The sequence below is a fragment of the Miniopterus natalensis genome, chromosome 16, assembly GCF_054644295.1.
Source record: "Miniopterus natalensis isolate mMinNat1 chromosome 16, mMinNat1.hap1, whole genome shotgun sequence".
Taxonomy (NCBI): Eukaryota; Metazoa; Chordata; class Mammalia; order Chiroptera; family Miniopteridae; genus Miniopterus; species Miniopterus natalensis.
The window spans coordinates 24,281,574-24,307,527 of NC_142096.1; the positions used below are offsets into that span (position 1 = coordinate 24,281,574).

General features: G+C 34.2%; 1 protein-coding gene across 3 annotated transcripts; it reads left to right on the forward strand.

Moving 5' to 3' along the window:
* On the forward strand, nucleotides 1–25,042 carry MCMDC2 (minichromosome maintenance domain containing 2). 3 transcript variants are annotated; one of them, XM_016206430.2, is made up of 14 exons: nucleotides 1–480; nucleotides 573–703; nucleotides 776–835; nucleotides 3,057–3,252; nucleotides 3,877–3,999; nucleotides 4,116–4,220; nucleotides 7,404–7,529; nucleotides 9,655–9,892; nucleotides 11,516–11,721; nucleotides 14,287–14,453; nucleotides 14,941–15,120; nucleotides 17,815–17,957; nucleotides 21,273–21,382; nucleotides 24,341–25,042. In XM_016206430.2, the coding sequence occupies exons 1-14, from the start codon at nucleotides 387–389 to the stop codon at nucleotides 24,505–24,507; spliced, it is 2,046 nt and encodes a 681-aa protein (XP_016061916.1). In that variant the 5' UTR covers nucleotides 1–386; the 3' UTR covers nucleotides 24,508–25,042. The 3 variants fall into 3 exon arrangements, with proteins under 3 accessions (XP_016061916.1, XP_016061917.1, XP_016061918.1); XM_016206431.2 differs by lacking the exons at nucleotides 17,815–17,957; nucleotides 21,273–21,382 and having other exon boundaries at nucleotides 24,341–24,506; XM_016206432.2 differs by lacking the exons at nucleotides 17,815–17,957; nucleotides 24,341–25,042 and having other exon boundaries at nucleotides 21,273–21,364.
* Nucleotides 25,043–25,954: the final 912 nt, after the last annotated feature.

Genomic DNA, 25,954 nt, shown 5'->3' on the forward strand with positions numbered 1-25,954 from the left:
GAGATAGTCACCGCAACCCGGGCATGTGCCCTGACCGGGAATCGAACCCTGATCGCCTGGATCCCAGGTCAATGCTCAACCACTGAGCCACGCCCGGCAGGGCTTGAGTTTGCAATCTTGTGGAGACTCTTATAACCCAGTGTTGATAAACATGTTACTTAGCAGAAGAAAGTGAAGTTTTGTTTCCCTTTGGATAGGAATTTCTTAAAGTTGGAAATTTTGTTTTATTTCACTGTCAATTTTAAGTTTCATAGCTTATAAGGTTTTATTACAGATCTTCAGTGTACATTTTAATTAATTTTACTTCTAGGTGTTCTCATCTGTAGCCTTCACCAGCCATTGTGGTTTAATCAATTAGTAACGGAAGAATCGTTAACTAAGAGAAAATGTCAAATCTAAAAATGAAAGAGGCAGCCCTTATCTATCTTGACAGAAGTGGAGGGCTCCAAAAGTTTATAAATGATTGCAAGTACTACAATGGTATGTTCAGCAAAGGTGACTTTATTTTAGAAACTTCAAAATAAATACCTATATATAACTATTCTCATTTTTATATTTGTGTATTTTTACAGATTCAAAGCAAAGTTATGCTGTCTATCGATTCAATGTTTTAATAAACCCTTCTGATATTGTTGAATTAGATGCTGAACTTGGAAATCACATTTTACATCATCCTGTAAAAGCTGCTCAAGTTTTTCAATCAGTAAGTTAAAGAAAGAAATAATTTTTTGCCACATGGATTTTTGGTAACTTTTTTGTTTGTTTGAAATTACAGGTCTGTTTTATTGCTGTTAAGACTCTCTCATTAATTGGACAATTACAGACTGAAACTCAAGTAAGTTTTAATTAAATTTAACAAAGAAAACTAAGGTGCAATACTTTTAAGATAACTTGTAAATAAACATTTTTATATTCTTTTTTGTTTATTAAAAAAGTACATTTTTCTAAGTTCAATGGAATATCTTACATATGCTTCTTTGCTTCCTGTATTATTACTTACAACATTAAACATTTTGATAATAAAGTATTTTAAACATACCCCAAAATAAAGAGAATAATATGACAAACCTCCATATATCTATCACTCAGATTTAATAGTTTACAATGTTTTGCCATACCTGCATCATTAACATTTTTTCTGAAATATTTTAAAACAAACCCCATATATTCTGTTATTTCACCCCTACATAGTTTAGTACTAATCTCTAAAAATTGTGGACATTTTTCTTATAAAACCACAGTGCCATTATCACCCCTTACAAAAATAACAATAATTTCTTGGTATCATTATAATATCCAGTCTATTTAAATTTACTCAAGAATGTCTCACAGTTGATTTGTTCAAATCAGGATAAATACCAGGTCTACATGTTATAATTGGTTCTTATATCTTCACTAAGTCTCTCAATCTAAAGCCATTTTTCTACCCCACCATTTTTATACTGTTGAATTTTTGAATAAACTAGTTAATTGTCCTGTAAAATGTCCCATCATCTGGATTCTTCTGTTATGTTCTTGTGGTATTTGACTTATCCCCCTATATCCCATATTTCTGGAAAATAGAAGTTGGCTCTAAAGACTTGCTTAGATTCAGATTCAAATTATTTTGACAATACATCATAGTCAGTTTCATGTATTTCATATTACACTACATTAGGAGACCTATACTACCTGTTGCCCCAATTTTAGCAATGCCACAATTGATCAGTGGGTTCAGCCAGATCACTGTAAAATACAGTTTTCTATCAACCTTCACCTAATGGTTTTTTCAGGCATTGATGATCATTGCCTAGAATCTATTAGTTCAAGAGGAGTTGTAAAATTGTGATTTTTTTAACTTTAACATCCTTTTGGAATTTATTAGCTGCAATTATTCTATAGGAGAAATTTTCTTTCAGCAACTATTTGTTTATCCTGAAATACAATTTGTACAAGAAAGGCAGAATAAATGTTTGATTATTTCTATTTATAAATTTTCAGAAAGTAATAAGTTGAAATCTAGCCTCTAATGATGACCAATAACTTTTTTTGTTTTGTTTTTCCTTTTTTTCTTTTTCCCAAATATATCTTTATTGATTTCGGAGAGAGGAAAGGAGAGGGAGAGAGAGAGATAGAAACGTCAATGATGAGAGTCATTGATCAGCTCTGCCTCCTGCACGCCCTCGACTGGGGATCGAGCCCACAACCTGGGCATGTGCCCTGACCAGGAATCGAATCCCAATCGCCTGGATCCTAGGTCGATGCTTAAGCGCTGAGCCACACCCAGCCGGGCTGTTTTTCCTTTTTAAAAAATGAGGAACTCATGAATTTTTAAATATACCTGATTATGTTTCAATGAATCTTTGTCATTCTTTTTGATACTTTTATTATGCTACCTTGGATCTTTGGGAGTCCCTTAAAGTTTGCTCCTGTCTCTTTTTGGCCCATCCCATTATTATTATTATTTTATTGATTGATAGATTGATTTTAGAGAAGAAGAAGGAGAGAGACAGACGACATCGATTTGTTGTTCCACTCATTTATGCATTCATTGGTTGATCCTTGTATGTGCCCTCACCAGGGATGGAACTTGCAACCTTGGCTTATCGGGACAACTGAGCTACCCAGCCAGGACCATCCCATTAGTTTTTTTATAGCTCCCTTGGTTCCTAGCACAAGAAGATATACCAGGTCCATCTGCTATATTTTTGGCCCCAGGCCAGGAATCAGCCATTTCCCCTGAGGAGCCCTGGTTCCTGTTAGTGAGAAATTATATTTAGCAATCACAGTCTGGATAGTAAAAGTGCTCATTGTTTTATATCTTTTCAGTGGCAATAGCCAGGAAATGTGTGTTTTTTAGGAAAAATTATTAGCTCATAATGATATTTTTAATTAAAGTGTAAGGTTATAAGGGTTTTGCATCCTTAATTGTATATTTAAATCTCTTTTATGCTTAAAATTTTGGTTTCTAATAAAACTAACAAATAATGTACTTGATTTACCTTACAAATACACAAATAATGCAAGTCCAGTTGGATCTGCAGTTTTTATTAATACCATTTTTATATTCTTACTAGATTAATATAGTGCTGAAGTTAACACATTTACCTCCTCTGCCAAGTTATAGTCTTAATTTTTGTGAGTTTCCACTTGATTATACATCTCAAAGATTTTATATGATGCAAGGAATTGTGATTGCAATGACAACTGTAACCAAGTATACACAAGGAGCAAGATTTCTTTGTTCAGATGAAGCATGCCCTCTTTCAAAAGGTGAATATTAAAATATAAAATCAAAACATTAAGTAATTTATTGTTTAATTCTAAATCATGTTTACAATTAGTTCTAAAACATTCACAGATTAGAAAGAATGTTAGAAAATTTGGTATCTCCCAATGTTTATAAATTGAAATGCATTCATTTTTTTCCCTCCTCTCACATCAACTTAACAGGTACTTTTGTATTGCTGAAGTACTTGTTCTTCTCCCATTGATTCATGAGTGTTTGTTCATGCTTTCCTACTCCATGCAATATCCTCTCTCAACCCTTTGGCTTAACTTCAGTCCTTCTCCAGGACATCTTTCCCATTCATCCCCACCTCTCATTGCATTGGATGCCCCTCCTCTCTTCTCTCTGAACAGTCTGTAAGTGAAACGCTGCATACAGAAATTATGTTTCTTATTGCTGCCTATTGAAATTGTGTGTATCCATATACCCGGTGCCTTAGCACAGTGTTTGGCAAGAAATAGCCCTGCAATAAATGTTAATTGAACTGCTCTGAACCCACATGAAAAATTGAATTAATTATACTTTGAATTAAATTAATTCTAAAGGACTGAAAATGGATAACTAAATTCAAAAGCAAATTTAGCTTACTTCTGTTTTCTTTTTTTCAGGATTTCAGTATATAAGAGTGCATGTGCCTGGTGCTACAGAATCTGCAACAGTAAGAAATGACTTTTTGTGTAATCTGTGTTCATCTTCACTTCAAGAAGACAGAAAATTTAGAGTACTTGGTGGTAAAAATGCATTTACATTTGTAATTTCAATTTTAAAAGTAGTGTCTGATATTTTAATGTGGAAATTAAATTGAATATATATTCTAATAACATTCTTTTTTGCCCTTTGCTTTAAGATAAACAGATAGTTGAAATAATTACTGCAAAAGCACTTCATGCTTTTCAAGGATGTCCTAACAACCAGGCAGTTAGGTTTCAATCTCTTACAATTTTCCTAAGAGGTAAGTTCTGTTTGAACTAAAAGCAAATTGCTATCAAATATGTAATTGACTTGCTTATGCTTTTGTATTATAAACAGCACTTCTAAGAGTTGTCCCCCTTTATCTATGGTTTCACTTTCCATGGTTTCAGTTACTTGTGGTCAACCATGGTCTGACAATATTAAATGGAAAATTCCAGAAATAAACAATTCATAAGTTTTAAATTGCATGCCATTCTGAGTAGCATGATGAAATCTCCCCAGATGTGAATTATCCCTTTGTCCAGTGTCTCCCATGTTGTACACGCTTCCTTCCCGTTTGTCACTTAGTGGCCATCTAGGTTATCATATCAACTGTCAAGGTATCACAGTGCTTGTGTTCAAGTAAGTAATGCTTATTTTACATAATAATGCCACATTCACTTAACTTTTACGTATAATGTTATAATTGTTCCATTTTATGATTAGTTATTGTTAATCTCTTACTGTGAATAATTTGTAAATTAAACTTTATCATAGGTATGTATGTATAGGAAAAAACAGTATAAATAGAGTTTGGTACTATCTGTACTTTCAGGCATCCACTGAGGGATCTTGGAACATATCCCCCACAGATAACGAGGAACTGCTTAGATTAAGAATGAAAGGTCAGCCCTGGCTGCTTGGTTAGAGTGCTGGCCCACAGACTGAAGGGTCTCAGGGTCCATTCCTGTCAAGGGCACATACCTTGGTTCCAGGCTCGATCCCCAGTCCTGGGGCGAGTACAGGAAGCAACCAATCAATGTGTCTCTCTCACGACAGTGTTTCTCTCACTCTCTTTCTCTCTCTCTCTCCCTTCCACTCTCTCTGAAAAGCAATGGAAAAACTATCCTTAGGTGAGGGGGAAAAAAATTTAAAAAAAAGAATACAAGATCATCTTATTCTTGAGTGTTTTAAAGAGTCATATATACCTATGTGTGAAAAAAGCTATTAGGTCCTATCTGTCCCAAGCACTATGCTAAGTCTCAAGGTGATAATTATTTATGATAATGATCTTCCATTATTCTATGTGTATAATCCTATGTAAATATTGGAGTTGTTATTTTAGAATATAGGCTTCATGAGGGTAGGGACTTAGGTTTTTTACTGCACATAGTAAAAAGTCAATAAATATTTGTTAAATGAATGAATGAGCATTGACATATGGCTGACAGTTGAGAACTGCAGGAGTAAAGAAAGACCTGTAGTAGACAGAATCTGCCATGAAGGAGGAAATTATAATCAGTATCAATCATCCAGGGAAGAGGTGAAAAGCCAGAACTGTGAAAGTGATAGGGTTCACCCTCTTTTTTGGGGCTAAAGATGGAGGAATTAAATTGTTCAGAAAGATAGATCTTGGATGTTATCTATAGGAAAGTCAAAGAGTTAGGAAAGTAGAGACTCATACAAGAACTCTTCACTATGGCCTGTCAAGGATGAGACAGGTATGTAAGCCTAGATGATAACAGGTAATTTTTACATAGCAGTTACTATGTACCAGGCACTCTTACATATACAACCCATGTAGACACAGCAACCATATCAATAGGTTCTATTGTTATCTTCATTTTGCAGTGTGGAAACAGATACAGAGAAGTTAAGTAAGTTACCAAAGGTAATACAGCTAATATATGGCACAGCCATGATTTAAACTCAGGCATTTCAATTGCAAAATATATGCTTTCAACTACTTCATTCTATTATATACTATATATAAACCATACATTACAATATATAAATATAAGTGGCTATCCAACTTATATTTTAGTAGAAACCCCTTTCTGCAAATAAACTCTTACATAGAACCCAAATAAATTTTTAAAAATTAAATGAATAAAAGCAGGCCTTTTGGGGGTTCAGATCAGAAGAGATAACCAGACTTCCCAGACTCCTTTCTTCCTCTTGACCTTTCCTTGACTTCAGAACACATCCATCAAACTCTAAGATTCTATGACACCGTTAAAAAACTATTCATTTTTATTTTCCCCTTATAATTCATTCTTTATCATTTAGTTGGTTTTTGTTGTTGTTAGTTTGGTTGGTTGGCTTTAGGTTTTTATTTTCTCAACTCTTGAGGCTGATTCTTCTCTTCCAGGTCTGCAAGGTATACCAGTATGCTCTCTGGGGCTTTTAAAAAAACTCAAACAAAATGAGCAAGAGAGGAAAGAATAAAAAATGAAGATCACTGTTTGGTCTTCACAGAGAAGCTAGTTCTTGTTTCTCCTTGTGAACCTTTCTTTCACAGCTTTGCAACTACCAGCTTCTAACTGTGTAATGGAGGATCACGATTTTTGGTGTATGTTTTTTAAATAGAATTTGAACTTGTGCAAGGTCTTTGCCCAATATATAGGTGTGAGAGAAGAATCTAGTATAGTGCAGGAGGGTAGATTTTGGAGATAGGCAGACCTAGATGTGAAATTCAGTTTTGGTACTACTACTATTTAGCCTCGTGCAAGTCACTTAACCTCTCAGTTTCTTCATATATAAAGTGGGGATACCCTGCTGGCATGGCTCAGCAGTTGAGCATTGAACTATGATCCAGGAGATCTTGGTTCGATTCCCAGTCAGGGCACATGCCCGGGTTTCAGGCTCAACCCTGGGGCATGCAGGAGGCAGCCGATCAGTGACTCTCACATCACTGATGTTTCTCTTTCCCTCTCTCTCCCTTTCCCTTCCTCTCTGAAATCAATAAAGACATTTAAAAAAATAAAGTGGTGATTACAATATCTATCTTACAGTTTACAGTTGGATGTATAAAAAGTACCTTGCCTATATTATAGGTAGTAATAATGCCTTTTAAAATTGTTTTCTTCCCAAATAAAAGTATTACCTATAAGGTCATTTTTATTAACATTTCTTGTCATTTAATGCAAAAATATTTTATCTTAAATAGAATGATCTCGTTTTTCCTTTTGACTATATTATAGGAGACTACCTAGTTGCTATGTCACATGCTCCTTGAAGTTAATTCATCATTGCCTATAAATATCAAAATTTATTAGCAATAAAATTACCTCAATTTGCATTATTAACACCAGTCTATGTGGATATTATACTAAACAATAGTAAATACTTTATAACTAATTCAACTACTGAATTGTTACTAGTTCTAGATCTTTGAACCATATGATTATGTACAAGTTTCATTTAGTAAACACATATTTTCTTTTGTGTTTAATAATTTTAGATGAATCAGTGAATAAAATGAATATAGGAAATGAATATAAAATTATTGGAATTCCAACTTGTGTAAAAACTTTACAAACTTCTGTCTGTATAGAGGCAAATAGCATCACTTTTTACAATCCAAAAGGTAAGGAAAATGTTAGTATCATATATTGACAAATACTTAAATTTAAATCCATTTGTTTAGGAAATAAGTATTGGTTGCCTATGTGCTGGGCACTCTTTTAAGCACTAGGGATACAGTTGTGGTCAGGACAGTTAAGGTTCCTACTCTGAGATCAGATGGTAGACAGCCAGTAAACCTGCAAACTAATCAATAAGACAATTTCAGATAATAAATGCTGTGAAGGAAATAAAACAGGATAATGTAGAATCTTGCCCACAGGAAGTCTTTTTTCTTTTTGGCTAAGCCTTATTATTTTTAATTAGCAATGAGAAAAGTGTTTCAGGGTACCAGGAGTTAGAAATTAGTCAAAAGGTTTTTCTACCCTAACCTTTATTTTCTAGCCTTAGCTAGATCTTGGCTTGTGATCTAAGAAAGAGAGCCCAATAAAATAACATCCTTTTCTTATCTGAGTTCTTAACCAATTGAGATATATGACAAAAGAGAAAGGCAGATGGGTGCCAAAATATCACCTTTATTACTGACAATTTCTTTAACAACTTCAGTATAATTAAGCAATAGGTAAACAGGTAAACAAAAGTGGAGAGTAGACTTACTTTTTTAACTTAGCACACAAATATCTAAATGTAGGAAAGGCTGGTTAAATCTTGAATAGAGTTACATTTTTTTAAGAATCCCTAGAAATCCATCTGCAATAACAGAGGCCTAAGTTGACTTTAAATGCAAGTTGATTCTAGATACTTCTCCTTATTTTGAAGAGGAAGCTTCTTAACAAAATAAAAATATTGAAGAAAAGCACTAATTAGTGGACAGTATACATTTTAGTGATCTTTTAAATATTTTCTGCTGGGAGGTGTTTCAAGATTTATTGATTTAGTAGCAGGATATGACATATGTAGGTGGAAACATGTGCTTTTTCATGCTGAACTCCAGAATTAGGCAGATTTAACCACCCAAATGTGGCAAGAACTACACTAAGGTAGTCCTTTCTTGGTCCATGGGCATGGATGAGTAGAAGAAATCATTGCTCTATGATGGTAGCCCAAGAGGAAGGAGAAAGGGACTGGGGTATATATGCACAGCTATTCCTCCCAAACTGACCAATTCTATTAAATCACTCATCCCTTTCAGGAGTCGGACAGTGAGGAGTGGAGGTCTGGAATGTTACTGTATAGTACAGTACAATGCTTTCAAAGGAATAGAATATAAATCTTCCCTTTTAAAATCTTAATTAGATTTATTTATTCATTCATTCATTTATTTATTTATTGTTAAGAGTATTACAGATGTCCCCCATTTTCCCCCTTTCACCCCTTCACCCACTTCCCACCCCATCCCAGGCTTTCACCACACTATTGTCTGTGTCCATGGGCTAAACTTATATGCGTATAAGTTCTTTGGTTGATATCTTCCCCGATCCCCCTACCTGCTTCCCTCTGAGATCTGTCAGTTTTAACAGTAACAAACATTTCCCATTCTGCTTTTTAGCCCTCACTAAAGGTAGTGTTATTTCAAACATAGAAATACAGAAGCAAACACTGAAATACAGGAACCCTGCGATCTGGCTTTGCTCACATAGGTCTTAAAAGGAAAGGAATGAGCCCTGGCCGGTGTGGCTCAGTAGTTTGAGAGCACCGAAGGGTCTGATTCTATTCCCAGCCAAGGGCAGGTACCTGGGTTGCAGGTCCCATCCCTGGCCCAGTCAGGGCCCATGCAGGAAGCAACCAGTCAATGTATCTCTCTCACATTGTTTCTCTCTCCCTCTCTTTCTGTCTCCCTCCCTCCATCCCTCCCTTCCACTTGCTCTAAAAATCAATGGAAAAAATACCCTGGGATGAGGATTCACAAAAAACAAAAAACAGAAAGAAAGGAATTTGCTTGCAACGCACAGCAAATCTATATGGACGCTTGGGGTGACTGCTTCATTTTATTGCATTTCCTGGGATAAAAATGATAGACCAGAGCGACCTCCAATCATAATTTAATATTATTATAAGAATTTGAATATGGCATCATTAAAATAACTGTAATCTGATAATATCTTAGATAAACAGAATTGGACATCTATAATGTCATTTTCTTGTTTTAAAACCCTTTTTAACATGTATGTGTTATTATTTACTTTCAGTTCCTTCAGGAATTAGTGACAATTTCAGGTGTCTCCTCTCTTTGACTTCCAGCTCATGCTGGAAGTTTACAGCAATACTTGCCAATATCTTTGCATCGCACATTGTTCCTCCTGGGACTTACAATTTTCTCAAGCTCTGTTTGCTGATGAGTCTAGTACAGACAAGAGACTGTAACAAGGAACTGGAAGATTGCCTGGATATTTTAATTATAACAAGTGATACTCTACTTGTAGACAGGTAAAATAGGTGACATGAATTTTTTCATATAATAAATTGGTCACAGAGTTGCATAAATCCTTTCCATGAGCATTATTACAAGACAAATATTTAGGATTTATCTGGGCAAAAATAAACTTTTATCAATAAAGTTCAAAACTTTTAAAACATAAGTTGAGAAGTGGGATGTTTGCTTTCAATATTTTCAACCTATTTCCCCACTCAGACCTTTACAAATAAAGGTATCATTCTCAGGCTTCCTTTCCCCCAATTCCTTACCTTAGTGTTCTGTTTTTGTACTTTGTTTTCATTTTTAAAATAAGCTCCTCTCTAAGAGCCAACAAGCCATTTTCTTATTTTTCTTTAAGATTCCATTCGGTAATACTGACTCACTGTACCCAAATAAGGCTGTCAAAAGTGCCCAAACTACTGTTTTGGGAGTATCATTCTGACATTGGAATAAGCCTTTATTCAGCATTTTGGGGCTCCTCACTGGCAAGTACTCTTTTAAAAAGTTACTTAAAGCCCTAGCCGGTGTGACTCGGTTGGGCGTCGTACTGGGCACTAAGGGATTGGCTGTTTGATTCCCAGTCAGGGCACATGCCCAAGTTTCAGGGCTGGATCCCTGGTGGGGGGCATGCGGGAGGCAACCTATCCATGTTTCTCTCTCACATTGATGTTTCTCTCCCTCTCCCTTCCTCTCTCTCTAAATATCAATAAAAATATATTTTTTAAAGGTACTTAAATATTCAAAAAGCTAGGAATATGCTTATGTTAATATCTTATATGCAATTGTAAAGAAAAAATATATAGAAGGAATTTAAAATTAAAAGAATAAAATTCAAATTAAAAATTCAAATGTTTTTGCTAAAATTAAATTGCAATGTAAATATGGAACCACTGCTCTATCTGCTTGCAAGTTTCTTTCTAAATCTCACTCCCCCATTTTATATATCTTCAAACTAACATCCAGATTCCTTGGAATGGCACAGATAGTAGACATTTTATAGCATCTACTGATCCACATTTAAGGGATGCTGCTGCTTCCATTTTTGCACTGCATGTCTATGCTTACTCATCATAGTTGATTGCACCAGCAAGCTATGATTTCTGTGGCAAGGATTTGAGAGTTAAGCTAAGATGATCATATTCCTTTCTTAGAATTTTAAATGTAAGAAATGAGGCTGAGGCAATTCGCAAAGAGATTAGAAAGCAAAAGCATGTGTCAAGAGTTACCATACATAGCATAGGCAGCAGGGATAGTCATGATGGGCTATTGGCAAGCCTAAACACAAAAATTCTGAATAAACAAAAGAAAACAATCCTTAAAATGAGCAAGGCCCAGTTCAAATGTCATCCTTCTGTAGCTTTCTCTGACCTACTTCCAGGAAGAAATAATACTCTCTTATAGAAGTTCTTACAACATTATTTCAGTTTTTGTTACACTGTATTTTAGTTTTTGTTTATGTCTCTCTTGGCTGTGAGCTTTCCTAGTTAAGGACTAAGTCTTATATATGTTTTTATTCTAAACATTGTATCAGTAAACATTGAATCAAATTAAATTTGATTGTGTAGCTGTTACACATTATGATTTCTGAAAGCCAAATATTAAATAATAGTAATGAACAATTTATTTTTCCTTAGGCTTTTGAATTATAGTATAAACCTTGTGCCCCGTGGTATACGTCATCCAGTCTCTACTGAAATTTTTCCTACTCTATCCAGGAATAATTATGGAACTGGAGCAGTTAGCATTCAAGCTGGCAGTGCTTTGCTAGCTAAAGGTGGTATCTGCTTTATAGGAGACTTGGCTTCACACAAAAAAGATAAACTTGAACAGCTTCAATCAGGTAAACAATATTTTTTCAAATTAATTTTCACCTGTTTAATTTATAGTCTCATTGCCAAGGAGTTACTTAACAGTTAAGATTGTATTGTACTTGTTTTAGAAATTGAGAAATTATACTAAATGACATCTCTCATTTTACCTTTATAAATAAAATCAGAGGATTTTAATGTGCAAATATACTGTTTTAGGCTTTGCTCTCAGTTGTGCTAACATATGAGTTTGTATTGGACCAGATTTATTTCCTTTTCTTGTCTTATTGCATTAGCTAGGACTTCTAATATGATATTGAAAAGCAGTAGTGCGAAGGGACATCCTTGTCATGTTCCTGATGTTAGCAGGAAAGCTTTGAGTTTCTCATGAAGTATGATGGGAAACTAAGTATGATGACAGCTATAGATTTTTTGTAGATGTTCTTTTTAAGTTGAAGGAATTCCCTCTATTCCTAATCTACTGAAAATTTTTTTTAATGACTGGCTGTTAGATTTTATCAAATGCTTTTTCTGCCTCTATTGATGTAACAATGTGATTTTTCTTCTATAGCTTGTTGATAATATGGATCATCTTCACTGATTTTCAAATGTTGAGCCAGCTTTGCATACCTAGAATAAAGCCCACCTGGTTGTGTTACATAATTCTTTTTATACATTGTTGGACTCGATTTGCTAATATTTTGTTAAGGATTTTTATATCTGTGTTCACAAGCAATATTGGTCTGTAGTTTTCTTGTCATGTTTTTGTCTGGTTTGGGTATTAAGATATTGATGGTTGGGGCAGATTTATATCTTAACAAGGACATGGACAGATACGACTGGGCAAAGAGCAGTCAGGGCCTTGCTTTCTTGGAATAACAGCAAGAATGTGCAGCAATGCTCAGGGCATATAGCATATTGCCTCTTCCTGCAAGAGAATGTAGAAACAGATCCACATATATATATATATATATACACACACACCACTTTTTAAAACTTTATTCACCTTTTGATGGAGGCTTGGGCTGTTTCTGCCTTCGGCCTATTGTGAATAATGCTGCTATGAACATTGCTATACAAGTATCTGTTTGAGTTCTTTTTTTTTACTTAAAATATATCTTTATTGATTTCAGAGAGAGGAAAGGAGAGGGAGAGAGATAGAAACATCAATGATGAGAGTCATTGATGGGCTGCCTCCTGCACGCCCCCGACTGGGGATCGAGCCCGCAACCCAGGTATGTGCCCTGAATGGGAATCGAACTCCGATCTCCTGGATTGTAGGTTGACGCTCAACTGCTGAGCTACGCCCGGCTGGGCGATTCCCTGCTTTTAACTTTTTGGGGTATATACCTAGAAGTGGAATTGCTAGGTTATAGGGTAATTCTATGTTTAATTTTATGAGGAACCACCAAACTTTTCCACAGTAGTTGCACCATTTTACATTCCCAACAATAATGTATGAGTGCTCTAATTTCTCCGTATCACCCCTATTACATTTTATAAGTAATAACATATTTTTAAAGGAAAAAGCTTTATATATTAGTACTATCAGCCTTTCCCTGATTTTTTTAGTAAGAGGCCCAGATTTTCATTTTATCCTAAACCTCCCAAATTATGTAGCTGGCCATGGCTACTAGAATGACAAACATTTAAAAGATTGACAACCACCAATGTTGCCACGGATGTGGAGAAACTAGAATTCTCATATGTTGTTGATGAGAATATAAAATAGTACACCATTTTATAAATTGCTCTGGCAGTTTCTATAGAGTTAAATATATATTTACCTTATGACCTAAGAGAAAGAAAAACATGGAGGGCATCAATGTGGGGGAAAGGGGAATGTCAGTAATACTTTCGACAATAAAGATAAATTTTAAAAAGAACAGAAGAGGGAAAAAAACACGAATTGAGAGAAGACTAATATGAGAAGTGTTTGGGAGATAGAATCGTAGGAATAGGATTCAGTTCATAGATCGAGTGGCTATGAGGAGTGAGCAGGGATAGAAAGGAGAATAGGATGTTTTTACATTTTTTTGTTTGGGTTTTAAGTGGATGGCTGGTGATACCCCAATCATGAGTAATGCACACAGAGCCATTTGAGGAGAAGTGATTAATTTGGTCTTGAACATAATGAATTTGGGATATATTTTCTCCTAGTCATTGTGGTTTATATTCTCTCTCAGTCTTTTCCTCTTTCACTCCCACAAAAATAGCCTGCTTTCTATCATTTTTTTCCACATAGAAGAACATGGTTTTATTTCAGCCTCCCTTGTAAGCCTGCACTGAATGACCTATCTTCTAACCCTCTGCCTATTTCACCCAGACACTGACCACAATTCCAGCTACATGCTTTGGACTGCTGGTGCTCATCAAACTATGGGATACATAAACATTCAAATATTTTTCTTGCCTTGTTCTTTTTATGGCATACTTTCTAATTTAGCCATCCATCTTGCAAAAAATCAAATTTACCTGTGTCTTTACTATCTAAAGTTTAGACAGTAAGATTCTATATAATAATATTTGTTATTGATTTCTAGATATATAGACCAAAATGAACTTAAATAATAAACAGATAATGTCTTTTGACTTAGTTATGGAAAGCAGAAGCATCACAGTATACATCCCAGGAAAGAAATTTGGGAATGATATCGATCAACAAACGACTTTTCCCATTCAGTGCAGTTTTTGGTCTTTCGTTGATATGGATTCATCTTCAAGGAAAAACATGCAGAAAACCAACACTCTAATTGGTCAGATGGTAAGATATATGCATATTTTATTGTTAGAATGTTGTTCAGGGAATTTAGCCACAGATTTTAATCTTAATGTTTTTATTGTGTTTAATGTGTTGTTATTATCCCATTTCTATACCTAATTGGATACTAGAGCTAAATAATGACACAATTTGAATTTTTTAATGTTTTTTAGTCATGCCAGGCAGATATTTGCTCACTAGAAAGTGGTACTTATATTTGAATTTAGGGGAGGCTTAACTGAATAGTATTAGAAAATACTTAATAAAGAGTATTTTTTAAAAATTAGTCACCACAAAGTTCACATGCTATTCAGGAACCACTTTAAATAATAATTAGTAATAACAAATCATAATTATTATAATTATTGGTATATAATTTAAGCAAATATTATAAATATATGAGTAATTTAAATAATTTATAATTATTTCCAAAGTCTTTGTGAAAATGCCTGAGTTTAATGTTTGCCTTTTACATTTTTGTTTGATGTAGGATTGCAGCTTGATTCCAGCTAACCTTGTAGAGGCATTTGGATTATTGATTAACTGTAATGAATCATCTCCTTGCCACCCATTTCTTCCTACTGTGCAACATACTTTAAAGAAAGCCATTGATCCTGAAGGGCTGCTTTATTTGGCTTCTAAACAGTTCACAACGGAAGATTTTGAAAAGGTAAAAGTAGAAAAAATGATTATCAAGAACACTTGTGCTGATGTTTCTCAATTTAAATACAACTCTCTTTGGGAATTCAGTTTTCTGTATTTAGGATTCATTTATTCCACCTTGTTTCTAGCTTTTAAACATTTTAAGGATGTTGTATAGAAAATATTTAGGATTACAATTACATTTAAAAATGTATAAGGACATAGATATTAAAATGTTGCATTTATTCTTTGCACCACTGTCCAAATCACCATAGCTCAAAGAGTCTCAATGAAAAAAATCAAAATAGAATATTTCTATGGAAAATTATGATGAGAGGCTGTATAGGTATACAATTATATACATTTTATAGACTATTCAAAGGGATTTTCTTCATCTGCCTTCAGCTTTCTGACTTAGGGAATATCTATCATGACTCACTAACTCATTTTAATGTCCTGACATGAAAACATGTGTGGCTTGAGAGTATATGATATAAATTTAATAATGATTTTCATTGTTATTAAAGGTACTCAAAAAAGTAGTTTGTCTCTAGGAATTAATATACTAAATATGTAGATACACTAATAACCTGGAGAAATTTTACCCAGTTTTTCCCTGAAAAACAAAAACAAAACTATCTATGGGTTTATTAATTAGGTACATACTGTATACTTTATATATATGAACGAACCTATTTCTGTTCTTTTATCTTCTCATGGAAATACAAATTTTCTTCTCTAGCTTATCATTTAGTTGAGGTACAAATAAGATACATGAAACAAGGGATAATTTAAGTGCTAAACTGTGTGGCACTGACTAAGTATTTTAAGATTTCAGAAAGGAAGATACCAAGTAGAATGCAGGAGTTGGGAAGATTTCATAGAGGAGGTGAGCCTTTAGTTGGTCCTTCAGGAAAGGTAAGATTTAGATGACAGGAAGGATGGGCATGCTAAATATAAATAAGAATAGAAGCAAAGACATAAAAGTAGAAATGAGTATATATGGAAAACTATGAGAAGACTTGCCTCACTGGACCAAAAATTGTATTATGGAGCCACTGTGATTGGGACTTGGCAAGTTTACAATAAGCCTTGAAAAGCTCAGGCAAAGGAGTTTATAGTTGATTTGTCAGACTGGAGAGAACAGTGATAGACTTTACTAGGCTAGTGAAAATGATTTCTCCAAAAGATAAATCTGTCACACAAAACAGATTGAATGGAATATGTTGCAGCCTGGGGTCTCCAGGAGGCGGACTGAGATGGAGCTTAGTGTGCCATTGTTTATCAGGGAGTGCTCTATCAATATCTGTAGAAGCGAGAAGGGTGCAGGATTAGACAGAGAAGGGAGTCAAGCTGTGATATAGGCCCAAATATAACCTTTGCTGGCACCGCAGTGAGTTCTGGAGCCAAAGAGACCCATCGGAGTTGTCCTGCTTTATATAAACAGAGGAGTTTGTAACACCCTCCCCACTTCCACCTCAGTCAGTCATTTGATACGGGCTGTCCTGAGGCAATCCCTGAAGAAGTTGACAGCTAGAAGTCAAACACTGACAGCACTTCCAGAAGCTGGGGCAACAGTCCTTTTCTGAAGGGGAATATAGGTGGCCCATCACTGGGCCTCCATAAGGTAAAACCTAGAGAGGGCTACTGATGTAATTAATAGTAGTATTCTCTAGCTCTGAAGGCCTGGAGGGAACTGTGGCGTATAAGGAAAATAAAGAAGTCAGGACATATCCAGATCCCTTTAAAAAAAGTTATTATTAAAATATAAATATTATAGTTAATAGCAACATTTTTATGGTTAATTTTTCTATGAGTTTTAAAAGCAGAAAACAACTAGGGTTGTTGAAAATCTGGAAATTATGCCATTGAATAAGGACTTAAGAAACTAGGAATCACTCAGAAAGAAAAAAAAAGCACAAAACTCAGAGAAAATATATTGACATTCATGTTGAAAACTTATTCTCTACCCAAAATCTTACTGAATCTCCAAGGCCCACATTCATAGTGGTTAACACAAGGCCTCCCACACTGCTAGTGTTCAGTTGTCTTCTTTAAAAGGAAGAAAGAGAAGAAAAGGAGGGCAAGCTTTAGGGCCAATGAGGGAAAGTTATAAGGAACTAAACTGTCAAAGAATTAAGGCTACTCAAAGGGAAATGAGCTTTTGAGGGTAGTCTCTCTCTCTCAATGAAAAGCTATATATGAGTGAGCCTTGATTCCACTGGAAACAAAGACTTGAAAGTGATTCCAATACATTGCACAGAACATTTCTGCACTAAGAGGGAGGAAGAAGTTATTTGGGGTGAACTTTAATATCCTTACAAGTATAAGACTATGATTTAAAATGTTCAATGACTGCCCTGGCCAGTGTTGTCAGTGGTTAGAGCATCAGCCCATGCACCAAATGGTCACGGGTTCAATTCCTAGTTGGGGGCAAGCAGGTTCATGCGTGGGAGGCAATCAATTGGTGTTTCTCTCTCCCTCTCTCGCCCCCTCCCTTCTTCCCTTTCACTCTCTCTAAAAAATCAATGGGAAAAAATATATCCTCATGTGATGATTAACTAAAATGCTTAATGACTTTGGGATGGCCTCAGATATTTAATCAATTTTGATGTAAATATGTAAACTTTAAAAAATAAAATGACAATATACTTTGCACTTTTATAATATAGATTCTGTAATAAAGTCTGAGTCTCTTAAATTTTTCACACTTTTAATTTAGCTGCTGGCTTTTGCAAAGAATTTGAATGTAGAATTCAGCTTGGAGGCAGAAAAAATCATTCATGGCTATTATCTAGCAAGTCGAAGAATCAGAACAGATTCTATAGGTGGATCAAAATTGTCATCATCTGCATTAAAATACTTGTAGGTATTCAATGTAAAGTTTTAAAGCCAGTATTGACTTTTAAATGATGTGTTTAATTAACTTATTTATCTTTTTCACTTGTTTCTTTGATTCCTGGTTGGTTGGTTTATAATGTACCTTGTTCCAAGAGAATTTAAGGTGACTTAACAATTCCTTTTGTTATATTGTTACATCACTTGAATGCCCAATGATTTGTTTTCACTAAATTAATTTTTATTAGACCGCCCCTGTATAAGATGTGTCCAGAAAAGTATACTTGATTTCAGATGCACATGATTGTTTTTTAAAATGTGGCTGTTTACATTTGTTGGGAGGAAGAAATTTTCCATTACCCTTCTTGTTTTTTCTGCCTGGTCTAATAATTAAATTGACATAAAACAGATTAACAAGAGAAAATAACCAAATTTAATTACATAATACATATGGAAACCCCACATGCATGAGAGGTTCAGGGATAGAAAGTTAAAATGAGTACATATAGCATTCTGAACTAAGGATGAGGTAAGGTGCCTTGGGGCTTCAGAGAGGGGGTGGGAGGTCATTCACAGGACAGTAAGAAAAACAGATGTTTAATAATTAGGTACTTGCCCTGTCCTAATCTCTGATATAAACTCTTATGGGCAAAGCCCCAAATTTAAATTCCTTAATCACTGTTAAAAGTTTTTGTGTATCCTTCCAGAAATTATCCACTCAAATACTAGCATATACAAACATGTAATTTAAATATATGATGTATAACATATATTTATTTGAATATGTTATATTTCAGATGAATAGGTTATTTAAACATTAATATTCATATATTCATATGAATACTCTTTTTGCCCAAATGGAATCATGCATAGTATATATATTGTACTATCACACCATCAGCACATAAAAATTTACCTTATTCTGTTTTAATAGCTGCATTACAGTTTTACTGTGTTGTGATGTGGCTGTACCATAGTTTAAACAGCCCTCAATTGCTAGACCATTACTTCATTTGATATAGATTAATGTGTAATCTCAAACAAATTCTAAAGTAGGACCAAGAGTAAAGTAATCCATTAAATAAATAACTATCTTGTTATAACTGCAATATAAAATAAGACAAGTGAAGAACCAGCAGGAAATGTCATATATGGGTAAGAGATAAATATGTTTAATTTCTCCAGTATATTTATCTTCATAGAGCTGAAAAAAATGCTACAGATAAGACAAGGTAGAAATCAATTGTGATGTTTTAGAATCGTAAACAGAATTATGTAATGCTTTCCTTTATCTGAAGTAATACTTAAATACTCAAATCAACGCTCAATACTCAAAGCTTAAAAGCTTTGAGAGTTCTATTTTTTTTTTTTTAATACATCTTTATTGATTTCAGAGAGAGGAAGGGAGAGGGAAAGAGAGAAAAACATCAGTGATGAGTCATTGATTGGCTGCCTTCTGCATGCCCCCTACTGGGGATCGAGCCCAAAACCTAGACACGTGCCCTGACTGGGGAATCGAACAGAGATCTTCTGGATCACTGGCCAGTGCTCAACCCCTGAGCCACGCCGGCAGGGCAAAAGTTCTATTTTCTTGTAATGTTTTTTCTCTGTAGTAAAAGAGATATTTTTTATTTAAGCTCACACAGCCTCAGTTTACATGTGACTATATTGATCCAAAAATAAAACATAGTTAATTTTAATATAACTCTACTTTTTCCCATTGTAGAAATAAACTAAGGTGGAGATGGGGGTTCATGAAGTAGCAAAGTAAATGAACCACCAGTCAGAAGAATTATAAACCTTGAATTTTTCTCCTACTTAGATAGGTACTTAATAACACCGTCCTTGCTTTTCTAAAGAAGTGGAGCTGAACAATACTCACTTCTCTTTTCCTGAAAGGCTATATATGTATACTGTCCTGGTCAGCATTTTTAGGAGCTTGGGTGAGACAGCAGGAGCATGATAATCAAATTTGTAAACACCTCTGGAGAGATCTTCACAGTTTCAAATGATGATCTTAGTCTAACAAGAAAGAAAATTAATAGGATAAATGTAATGTCCTCATTTAGATCTCAACCTCCCTCGTACAAGTATGAATGGATGGGAAAGGGTGATGTGACTTAATATGAAAAAGACTTGAGATTTCATTCTTTTGATGGTTAATATCAGTAAACAATATAACATGGCTGTTATTATACTGTGATTTGGGTTGCATTAATAGAATATAGTATCATGAGTAAGAAAATGTTAGTTCTACCTCTCCTCTACTCTACTGGACAAATCACATCTGTAATAATACTGCACTGAAAAGGAATATTAACCAAATCTCACTAGCCAGAATGGTGAGGGGCCTGAACATTATGTCTTATGACATTTTAAAGGAACTAGGCATATTTATCTTGAGAAAAGAAAACATGGGGCAACTAGAAACACTGTGTTTGAATATTTGAAGAGCTGTCACACTTAAGAAGTATTAGGCTTGTTCTGTAATCCCAGAAGACAGAACCAGGGACCAGTGGGTGGGAATTGCAGTGAAACCAATTTCAGCTCACATTTATATGATCTTTGTGGGTGAGTCCCAAGATTTTCAGTTGCCTTGTTTGAAATCATAAAACCCCTATGAATTATTATCACCATTTTATAGCTGAACTTCAAAATAATTTCAGAAATAATTTCTACAACGTCTCACAGCTAGTGAATTCTGGAGACTTAGCCCAGTTTTTCTGATTCCCAAGTCCAGCAATCATTCAAGTACATTACACATGCCTAATGAGAGCTTAAGGGAGATTTTTCAGGTAATCAAATGTATGGATTGCCTCATGATCCCTAGTGAATCCTAGGAAAATTTTGAAAGAGACTAGACAATAATTAGCCTGGGATGTTATAGAGAAAATTCAATTATCTGATAGGAGTTTGAACTTTAATCTCAAAGATCTCTTCCAACACTGAAATTTCAAGATTCTATGAGGACTTCAAATAGATGAAGAACTAGAAGAAAATACCAAGGATGTGTCTCTAAGAGATATTTAGTTAGGTTAATTTTCCCAACTGTATGTTTATCTGAACAGAATTTGGGGAGAAGTACAGAATAATAAGGATAAGCCAGGGTGGAAACCAACTCCTTGATAATAAATCAGGATACTTGCTTGTTATGGAATAATCTGTTCAACTTGGTAGGAAAAAAATGCTTTGAAAAGAAATTAAAATTTTTTTTTAAACAAAGAATATGCTGATCTCTAACGTGTGGCTTATGGTCGCCATGTGTCTTGGTTTATTTCTGCCAAAATACTATCATCTTTATACTATCAACATATTTTGATTGGCATCAATTTTCTTTTTTAGAGTTTCCCTATCTGAAGCCCATGCTCGGCTGAACTTAAGGAATAAAGTGCTTAAAGAAGATGTACTAATTGCAGTCTTATTATTTGAAACATCTCTCACATTGAAATACGGTAATCTTTTATAAATTATTAATGATGACCACAAATAATTATATTTAAACTTAAATATTTTTACTCTGTTAAATTGTCATATATATTTTAAATATTAAAGATTAATAAATTTCTATCAGGTAAGGCCTGTTTTTATTTGAACATTCACTAATTGCTTATAGGTAGTATCATTATCTGATATTAAGTTCCTTATTGTGCATGATTGTTTCTATACTTGAACTTTTGCATTGTTTAAATAATTCTAGAAAAAAATATACTTAATACAACACATTGAATGATTTTAAATTTATCTTCCTTTTAATATAACACACAACATTTAATAGCCATGCTGTCCCCCACAGTAGGGTTAGGCACATAGACAAAGAAATGTGATTGTCTTGCATCACCACCTTCTCTGAATTGCTAGTTATAATACTATGACTGTAGCATTTAATTATTTGAAATGAATGGAGCTTATTATGGTTTTGCAAATAAAAACCAAAGAGAACTCAATGTAAGAGTAAAGCAAGTTATTCTCACAGAATTCTCTGTTCAATTAGATGAGACATTAATTTTGATGAGATAAACCATGCTTCAAACCAAACTTTAGTTCCAATCCTGAGACTTAAAGGATATTTTAACAGACTTTTCTGTGTGTATGTTTAGTGCGTAAGTTTGCTTTAAATTCAATTTATATTGTAATAACTTTTTGCAAAGATCCACTAGAACATTAGACCTTTGTTCTATAATTATGTATCTTGAGCATTCCTAACCTAGGATCCATGGATACTCAGAGAGTCCTAGGGGCTTCTGAGTCTCTAAATTATATGTAAATTTGTATATGTATATGCTTTATACCTTTTTGCTTAGGGAGATAAATCATGACCCCTGGAAAGGTAAATTATCATCCTGAATTAATTTTATTTACCAAAAGGGAAAAAAACTGGTTCCCAACCAATACTAAATAAGTGGAAGGATATATAAATATTTTAATTTTTAATTTGCTTTATCTTTACATTCTTGTGTTAAAATGTATTTAAAACATAATTGTTAAAATCCAAGACACATTATTTATGTACCATAAAGAAAAAATGCTTCCCGGCCAGCATGGCACAGTAGTTCAGCGTTGACCTATGAACCAGGGGGTCACTGTTTGAATCTGGGTCAGGGCACATGCCCAGTTTCGGGCTCTATCCCCAGTAGGGGGCATGCAGGAGGCAGCTGATTAATGACTCTTTCATCATTGATGTTTCTACCTCCCTCTCCCTTCCTCTCTCTGAAATTAATAAAAACATTTTTTAAAGTTTTTTTAAAAAAGAAAAAAATGCTGCCAATTTTACTAAGACATACCATCAAAGACGTCTAGGACACTACTGGATTTCAGTAAGAAGACAAAAATGTGTGACTTTGAATTTAAAATCTATAGTATTATAATACTAAGTGCTCCTGTAGTAGAATATGGTTCTTTTCACTTCGTAACTGTTTTGCCAAGACTTTTTTAAAGCATTTAAGAAAACGTGTTGAGGGAAATAAAACTGTGTAGATTTTTTCCCCTTTAATTTTTGTTTTCATAATAAATTTCAGTTAGGTATATTGATTTTTAAGTCTTAAGCAAAACAATGTTAAGAGCTCCTTAAATATTACTTTAAACATAGTAGGAAAATCATCCGTACTCCAGGACATTTTTCTTGGATGAAAAAACCAGTAGGTTGTGCTCCTAAACTAGATTTAGAAGTTGGGGAAGTGCGTAGAGGTAGGAATTAAGGAAAACTTCCAGGTTTCTGCCTTAAGAAACTGAATGGATCATAGTGCCATTTACCAAGACTGGAAAGAAAAAAGGACTTGGGAGAAAAATCAAATTATAAATGTGAAGTTTGAGACATCATGGAGATATTAGTAGACGTGTTGTAGGTGGTAGGAACGGCACCAGGTGTGGGATACATGAGGTAAGACCTTGCTTTCAATTCTTTTGGGCATATACCCCAAAGGAAATTGTTGCTTCATATGGTAATTGTTTATTTTTTTTATGAACCGCCATACTGTTTTCCATAAGGGCCACACTATTTTACATTCCTACCAGCAATGAAGAAGGGTTCCAATTTCTTTAATAGTAGCCATCCTTATGGATGTGAGGCAGTATCTCATTATGGCTTGATTTACATTTTACTATTGAGCATCTTTTCGTGTGCTTATTGACAATTTGTGTATCTTTGGAGAAATGTCTACTCAAGTGAAAAGGGTTGCCTTTTCTTTTGATAGATTTGATGCATACAAATTTATTTCATGTGGTCTAATTTATCTACTTTCTTTTGCTATCTGTGCTTTTGGTGTTATGTCCTACAAATCATTGCTGAATCAAACGTCATAAACTATTTCCCCTGTGTTGTTCTCTAAGGGTTTTACAGTTTTAGTTCTTATGTGTAGGTCTTGGATCTACTGAGTTAATTTTGTATATGATGTAAGGGAAGGGACCAACTTCATTCTTTTGCATATGGATATCATTTTCCCAGCACCCACTTGTTGGAAAGCCTGTCCTTTCCCTATTGGTCTTGGAACCTTTGTTGAAAATAATTTACCATATACGTGAGGGGTTATTTCCAGGCTCCTATTCTATTGCATAGGTTTGTATAATTGTCTTTATGTCAACGGTTTTTAATAGAGAAATGTACAGTGATGTCTTTATCGTCAATCAAGTAAATATTAGTTTCCCTACCTTCCAGTATCCCACCTACTTTTCCAACCTCCTTACATGACTAGTCAGCTTCAAAACTGTAATGACTATTTCAATACAAGGCAAATTTCTAGTTTCCAAACTTTAAAATTTAAATGTTTTCTCTGGTACCAGTGTGTATGTACACTTACTGAACCTTACTGGGTCTCCAAAAATTAAAAATTTAAATGATTATTTGAAAATGTGATTTCATATTTAGCATTTTGAGTAGTATTTCTCATTTACCCTTTTTTTCTTTCTTCACATAGGGGCCACTGTATTTTGTGTTGCTCCAAATGCAGTGTTTCCATTTGAACTATATAATGAAGAATATTTAGAACAAAGGGATATCTATCTGACTCAATGCCAACAACAGCTCCTACAGTTTATTGCCACATATGGACCTGGGACAGCTATTTTCTCTAGTGATGAGTAGGCAATCTGAGGAAAATTTTCTTCATTCATACTTCAGCAGTAGAAAAAAATGTGATACTGAAGTTATGATTCAGGTAATACTGTGTATAGAAGTACATTAGAATGCCACCTTAAAAATTATCAAATATGGTCTGCAAATTAATTGCTAATAGAATAAACACTAATTCAAATCTCAAAGCTAATAGAAATTTAAAACTTAGGAGAATCCTATTAAAAAAAAGACTGGCTAGCCCAGTATACCAATGGGCAACAGATAAAAATAGTTGCCAGTTAAGCAGTGTAAAAAATGTTAACTTTTATGTAGTTCCCTTGATTTGTCACAAGATGGCAACAGCACTTTAGATGAGTACCTATAAAAGGTTTTCTCTTGGACTTTTGAACTGACAAATTGAGTAAATTAACAATTTATATAAATAGAAAGCTAAAATTTAAGGACTTTTTTATGCTTTACTAGACACTGACGTGTCCATTACATAGTTTTCAAAGCCCTAATTATGGAGTCAGGAAAAGTCTTGAAATTTTTCCATTTTTTTATAAACCAGGTTAAATAAAACAAAAAGGAATTTAAGTCAAATCAAGCTGTTTAAACCTAACTGGTTACAAGGAAGATACCAAAAGGCAAAGAAACCAATCTGAAGACCCAGTCTTCATTTTTGGAGGAAGATACCTGCTCTGAAAAGGTATGGACACCATGAGAAAATATACTTCATTAGAAAATACTGAATATCCAACTGGTGCCAGTTTTCAGAAGGAGTTATTTTTAAAAGCACATATTACAATCCTGCTGTTAAGACCTTGTTGTGTACCTTGTGTTAACTATATTTTTCTGGTTGAGATGGAAGCCAAACATTTTGTAAATTAAGACCCATAAAATGCCCTCTATTTTACAATTATAAAGTGTTATGGTTCTGTTAAAACAAGAGGACTAATAACTCTGACAGGGGAATGGTTTTCAAATACTAAATGCAGTGATTATTAATGTTGCTATACACATTTTATACTGTCTGCCTTTCCATATTGAAATTATAATCCTAATTAAAGACAAGGAATTTATTAGTATGGGAGTCAACAGGGGAAAACAAGATTTAGTAAAATCTTCACCCAGGTAGGAATTCAGCTGTTTTAGAATTTTTGTAAACTCTCAAGTCCTGGACAGACTGGACTGTCCAGTCACTATTTTTCTTAATAAATACTTGTACTAGGATTACAATTACTTTTTTGTTCACAAAGGTAAAAGCAATTAAGATTTGTAGGTCACAGGTGAAACCTTTAGTTGTAAGAGGTAATTCATTAGGGAGTTTTCTAACTATAGTTGTTCCCCTTTATCCATGGGGTATGTTCCCAGACCCCCACATGGATACCTAAAAGCACAAAAAGTAGCAAACTTTTTCCTATACATACCTACAATAAAGCTTAATTTATAAATAAGGCACATTAAGAGATTTAAT